Below are 5,720 nucleotides of genomic sequence, written 5' to 3' on the forward strand. Positions count from 1 at the left end.
GTCCATTTCAAAGTGAATGGTACAGAGCCATATGGCAAAGTGTATAGGCCTACTGCAGCTCAGCTTACTGGTCTTTAGAGTACTGCCGGAGTCACGCAATAGAATCCTACACAAATGCCTTCAAGTTTGTACACCAAGTCTGCCAAGGTTCATTTTGTGTCGGTATGTTACATTGACAATTCCCACAGAAGAGAAAAACAATGCTAGTGTTTAAAAGGGGAAACTAGAAAGTTGAGTGCAGTCTTGTGCGCGCTGATATTTAGTGTCGGCAGTCTGAGGGGAGCTGCATGCCTGCGCACAGCTTGGAGGGAACATTTGTTATGGCCGCTAGCATGATCAGCAAGGCAAAAAAAATATAATAATGAGGACCAATCAGCATCTCCCACAAAAACTTAACCCATCATGTGACCCTTCAACCTAGTTACAACCAGATGCCAACCAAGCCATCTTAAAAAAAACACAGCGCTCTATGAAATGTACAACTCAAAACACTTGTTTTTATTAGACGTTACTGTAGACCAAAACAGACTGTCAAACAGGATTTAGTATTCATCCTCCTCATCCTCACAGGCATCCCCAGAGTCTGCCCCCACCTCCTCATAGTCCTTCTCCAGAGCAGCCATGTCTTCTCTGGCCTCAGAGAACTCTCCCTCCTCCATGCCCTCACCCACGTACCAGTGCACGAAGGCTCTCTTGGCATACATCAGGTCAAACTTGTGGTCCAGACGACTCCAAGCCTCGGCGATGGCTGTGGTGTTACTCAGCATACACACAGCCCTCTGGACCTTGGCCTGGTCTCCTCCAGGAACCGCCGTAGGGGGTTGGTAGTTGATCCCCACCTTGAACCCAGTGGGGCACCAATCTACAAACTGGATGCTGCGCCGGGTCTTGATGCTGGCGATGGCTGCGTTGACATCTTTGGGAACCACGTCGCCGCGGTACAGCAAGCAGCAGGCCATGTACTTGCCGCGTCTGGGATCACACTTCACCATCTGGTTAGCCGGCTCAAAGCAGGCGTTGGTGATCTCGGGGACAGAGAGCTGCTCGTGGTAGGCCTTTTCTGCTGAGATGATGGGGGCATAGGTGACCAGGGGAAAGTGGATACGGGGGTAAGGCACAAGGTTGGTCTGGAACTCTGTCAGGTCTACGTTGAGAGCTCCATCGAAGCGCAGGGAGGCTGTGATGGAGGAGACAATCTGGGCGATGAGGCGGTTCAGGTTGGTGTAAGATGGCCGCTCCACTCCCAGGTTACGCTTGCAGATGTCAAAGATGGCCTCGTTGTCCACCATGAAAGAGCAGTCCGAGTGCTCCAGGGTGGTGTGGGTGGTCAGGATGGAGTTGTAGGGCTCCACCACTGCTGTGGACACCTGGGGAGCAGGGTAGACTGAGAATTCTAGTTTGGACTTCTTGCCGTAATCCACAGACAGGCATTCCATCAACAGGGCCCCAAAACCAGAGCCGGTCCCTCCTCCAAAACTATGGAAGATGAGGAACCCTTGTAGTCCAGTGCATTGGTCAGCCTGACGACAGAAGACATGGGATCATTAGTAATTCACCGAATGTTGGAGCTTTGAAAGATTATCAACTAAACATTCAGCAGTAAAACAATCTTATTTTTTGTGGGGTTATGATAAAGTTGAGCCAAGCTAACCAGTCAATGATGTCAATTTAAATGATCTAAACTGGATGGTAAACAGCAGTGGCCCTTTAATCATTCAGCAGCGTACCATTTTGCGCATCCTGTCCATGACAGAGTCCACGATCTCCTTGCCGATGGTGTAATGGCCACGAGCGTAGTTATTGGCAGCGTCTTCCTTGCCACTGATGAGTTGTTCAGGGTGATACAGCTGGCGGTAGTGGCCATTCCTGATCTCATCTACAACAAATCATGGACATGCATATGAACACAATGTTATACCACACAGTACAGAACAGCATCAAAGGCTACAAATATTACAAAATGCATACCATGAACTGTTTGCCAATTTGGGGCAGACAGTCTGCGCCCAGATCTGTTTGTGCAGTCTACATAACTCTTTAAGGTCATTCAATGACAATGAACATAGGCATAAGCAAAACCACAAAACAGATCTGAGACCAGGTTAAGGCCACCACTATACATGCAGCTTCCTTGTCCTCACCCACAACAGTAGGCTCCAGATCTAAGAAGATGGCCCTGGGAACATATTTCCCAGCCCCAGTCTCACTGAAGAAGGTGCCAAACGATGAGTCAGTCAATTGAGGAGCAGTGTTCGCATGGATGGTCCCATCTGGCTGGAAGCCATGCTCCAGACAATACAACTCCCAGCATGCATTGCCCATCTGGACTCCTGCTTGGCCGATGTGGACAGAAATGCACTCCCTCTGTCAAATTTTTTTAAAAAATACTCCTTAGGCCAAAAGTAATCATTTTGAAAAGTCAGAGAGGGAATGGTGTGAACAGCTATGAAGTTATGAGGGATTGTGAGTCCAGTCTCTGGAGAGCAGAAATCATACAGTCCCTATACAGCACAAACTGGGAGGAGAAGGAACATTGGCTGCCAACAGCCATTTTGATCCAACTCCTTGTCTATTTTAATTAAATGTAGCTTCTACAGTAAATGTTCAGAGTATAGGAAATGGGGTGGGGGGGGGGGGGGTACAAATCCAAAGAAAAACCCAAACTAATGAAAACGTACTTACCATTTTCTTTGCAGTCCTGGGCTAGGTGTCTTTTTTGAGGAGTTAATTAAAGCTGTTAAACAGTTTCACACATAGTTAATGTAAGTCCAAAGAGGGTCTACCTACATTTTCCACATCAACTTAACCGACACACTCACCTTTGAACACATTCACTGGCAAGTTCACTCATGTGATCAGTTTATATAGCATCAGGTATAGTAGGTGTGGCTTTCAATTGACCTTTGAAAGGGGAAGTGTCTGTTTTTTTTATAACGATCTCGGTCTAGTAGTTTTCAAATCGTTCTAAAATGTAGAAATTACAATGTTGTGTTGCAGGGTTTTTAAATTAAGCCATAAATACACTTTGTTGTCATGTTAACAGAACATGACGAAACTATAGAACCAATCAAAAAAAAATTATCCCAATTTACCATGAACAGGAGCGATGATCCTGTAATATTGACAAGATAGCCGAGTTATCACTCTAACAATGGAAATACAAGTCCTCAATGATTGAAGGCATGCGAGATCATGTGGGACCATTCTAGTTAATGAGAGGGCAGATTGCTGTGTGAACAACAAAGTTATTTTTCTCAAAGTTTACGGAATGCCACGTGCATCCACTTATATCAGTACATTTGTAACAGCCTAAAGATTAGAAAACTTCTATTGGATCAAATAAGCCTCACGTAACTCGACAGTCTCTCATAGATCTCCATACGAAAAGGTCTTATCTCACGCGGACAGATTTTGGACGAGTAAAACCTCTCGCTTCCCCTCTTCCTCTCTGACTTTGGGCGTTGCTATTGGTTGTGACTAATGAGTTCATATATACACTAAATGGGGCGGCAGGGTAGCCTAGTGGTTAGAGCGTTGGCCTAGTAACCGGAAGGTTGCAAGTTCAAACCCCTGAGCTGACAAGGTACAAATCTGTTGTTCTGCCCCTGCCCTTAACCCACTGTTCCTAGACCATCATTGAAAATAATAATTTGTTCTTAACTGACTTGCCTAGTTAAATAAAGATCAAATTACTGCTCTTGACACTCCCAATAATGTTGTTGTTATGTTGTTTTGCTACCATGCTGTGTTGTCATGTGTTGCTGCCTTGCTATGTTGTTGTCTTAGGTGTCTCTTTATGTAGTGTTGTCTCTCTTGTCGGGATGTGTGTTTTTTCCTATATTTACATTGTATTTATTTAACCTTTTTAGTCCCAGGCCCCTGTCCCCGCAGGAAGCCTTTCGTCTTTTGTTCGGCCGTCAATGTAAATAAGAATTTAAAATAAATAAATAAATACAAATTCAACGTAAAATACCTTATAAGCCTCAGTCTACAGTGCCTTTGCATTCCTTTTTAGAAGCACGAGTTTGGCCAGAGTCTGTGGCTTCAGGCTCATGTGATGGTGCTTGGTTAGCAGTCCAGCAGTGGAGAATATCCTCTCCGCCTTGCAGAGCCACTGGGGATGCTAAACACACTTTGGGCTACTCTTGCCAGGCTGGGCAGAGACGCAGAGTAGTTGTTTTTGAATTTTTCTATAGGTAGGCCTAAAGGTTTTTAGGCAACGTCTCCTAACCTGCCATGTTAATTATCCTAACCTGCTGAGTAAATTCTCCTAACTTACTACAAAATAACTTCCAGTCGTAGCTGTACTCCTCTAATCAGAACCCTTGCTATCTGGGATCCTATCTGGGATCCCCATTGAAGTAGAAATGTACAATGGTAAAGGTAAGGGTTATAGGTAAGGGAAGGGGAAGGTTTAAGATTAGGATTTAGGGTAGGGACGTCCCAAGGATACCGGCTAGCACTAACCGATTAACCTTTGGGGTGGTCATTAGTTACCAGAGCCACAAAATCAAAATTATCAATATTGTAAAAATTCATGAAAACATAATAGTGCTTTTTGGTCTTAATTTAAGGTTAGTGTTAGCATAAGGTTAGCAGTGTGGCTAGGGTTAAGGTCAAGGTTAGGTTTAAATCAGATTTTAAGAAGATAAATTGTAGAGCCATAATTATGACAGTTCAAACAGATTTTTCAGAGTGAGTTTTTTTAACTTCCAAGATGTTTTGAACACACCGAAGTCATGGGTAGAAGATTTCCGAGTTCTGAGTTGTTTTGAACACGGCATAACCTTAATCAAAGATGGTGGATAAATGAAGATAGTTCACTCAGGCCGTTTACTACTGAAAAAAAAATAGATCAGTTCCGGTCTACTTAACTAGATGTCTCTCATAGACACCAATGCAATAGCTGCTGGATATGGTCTATACTTAGTTAATTGGGGGACTCTCAATTGTATACTCCTTGCATCCTCCTTCTGAAAATCCATTGGAGGAGAAGGTCAGAGGGGAGGGACCTCTGGCTTTTTCATCCAATGGGTTTTGAGAACAAGGTGAGTAGAGAGGACACAAAGATTATGCCATTGAAATTCTCACATTGACTTTCATTGATCCCCAAAAAATGTAAAACCTTAGCGAGTGGGGCGTCTCGCTTCCTCTTCTGTCTCTGCCTTAAGTCACGTTCACATCCTGTTGGAAACTTTGAAATGTCCAACTCTTTTTTTTTAACTGCTTGTGAGTTGGGTGAAAATAATAGTACACAGAGTGAGAATTTATTTTACTAGGCAAGTCAGTTAAGAACAAATTCTTACTTACAATGACGGCCTACACCAGCCAATCTCGGACGACACTGGGCCAATTGTGCACCGCCCTATGGGACTCCCAATCACAGCCGGCTGTGATACAGCCTGGATTTGAACCAGGTTGTGTGTACTGACGTCTCTAACACTGAGATGTAGTGTCTTAGACAACTGCACCACTTGGGAGGCCAGAGAAGGAGTGGGTTACCGTGGTGAAAGAAGAAGGGAAACATGGCTCTCAAGTTGTGGTGGGAACTAGGAAACCCTTAGACTTGTTCTTTTGTCAGAATGAGGGTTTTTGGACCAATGCTACCTGGGAAATTTGTTTAATGTCTCGAGGAAAATCGATGGAAATGGTGGAGTCGGTGAGAGTTACAAGACGTGGTCTTATTTAGATTTTGTGTGTGTGTCTGCGGAGAAGAAGAA

General features: G+C 44.2%; 1 protein-coding gene across 1 annotated transcript; it reads right to left on the reverse strand.

Moving 5' to 3' along the window:
* Positions 1–468: 468 nt before the first annotated feature.
* On the reverse strand, positions 469–2,829 carry LOC110536909 (tubulin alpha-8 chain). Its single transcript, XM_021622585.2, has 4 exons — positions 2,683–2,829; positions 2,142–2,364; positions 1,728–1,876; positions 469–1,520 (listed from the first exon to the last, which is right to left on the reverse strand). The coding sequence occupies exons 1-4, from the start codon at positions 2,683–2,685 to the stop codon at positions 543–545; spliced, it is 1,353 nt and encodes a 450-aa protein (XP_021478260.2). The 5' UTR covers positions 2,686–2,829; the 3' UTR covers positions 469–542.
* Between the last annotated feature and the right edge of the window lie 2,891 nt (positions 2,830–5,720).

This window comes from Oncorhynchus mykiss, chromosome 12 (assembly GCF_013265735.2).
Source record: "Oncorhynchus mykiss isolate Arlee chromosome 12, USDA_OmykA_1.1, whole genome shotgun sequence".
NCBI classification, from domain to species: domain Eukaryota; kingdom Metazoa; phylum Chordata; class Actinopteri; order Salmoniformes; family Salmonidae; genus Oncorhynchus; species Oncorhynchus mykiss.

Bases quoted from the DNA above. Each gene is read 5' to 3' on its own strand.
- LOC110536909 (XM_021622585.2), bottom strand. The intron at 1,877-2,141 runs GTGAGGACAAGG...GATTTGTTGTAG, and splicing joins TCTGGAGCCTACTGTTGTGG to ATGAGATCAGGAATGGCCAC. The intron at 1,521-1,727 runs GTACGCTGCTGA...TTCTGTCGTCAG, and splicing joins TGGACAGGATGCGCAAAATG to GCTGACCAATGCACTGGACT.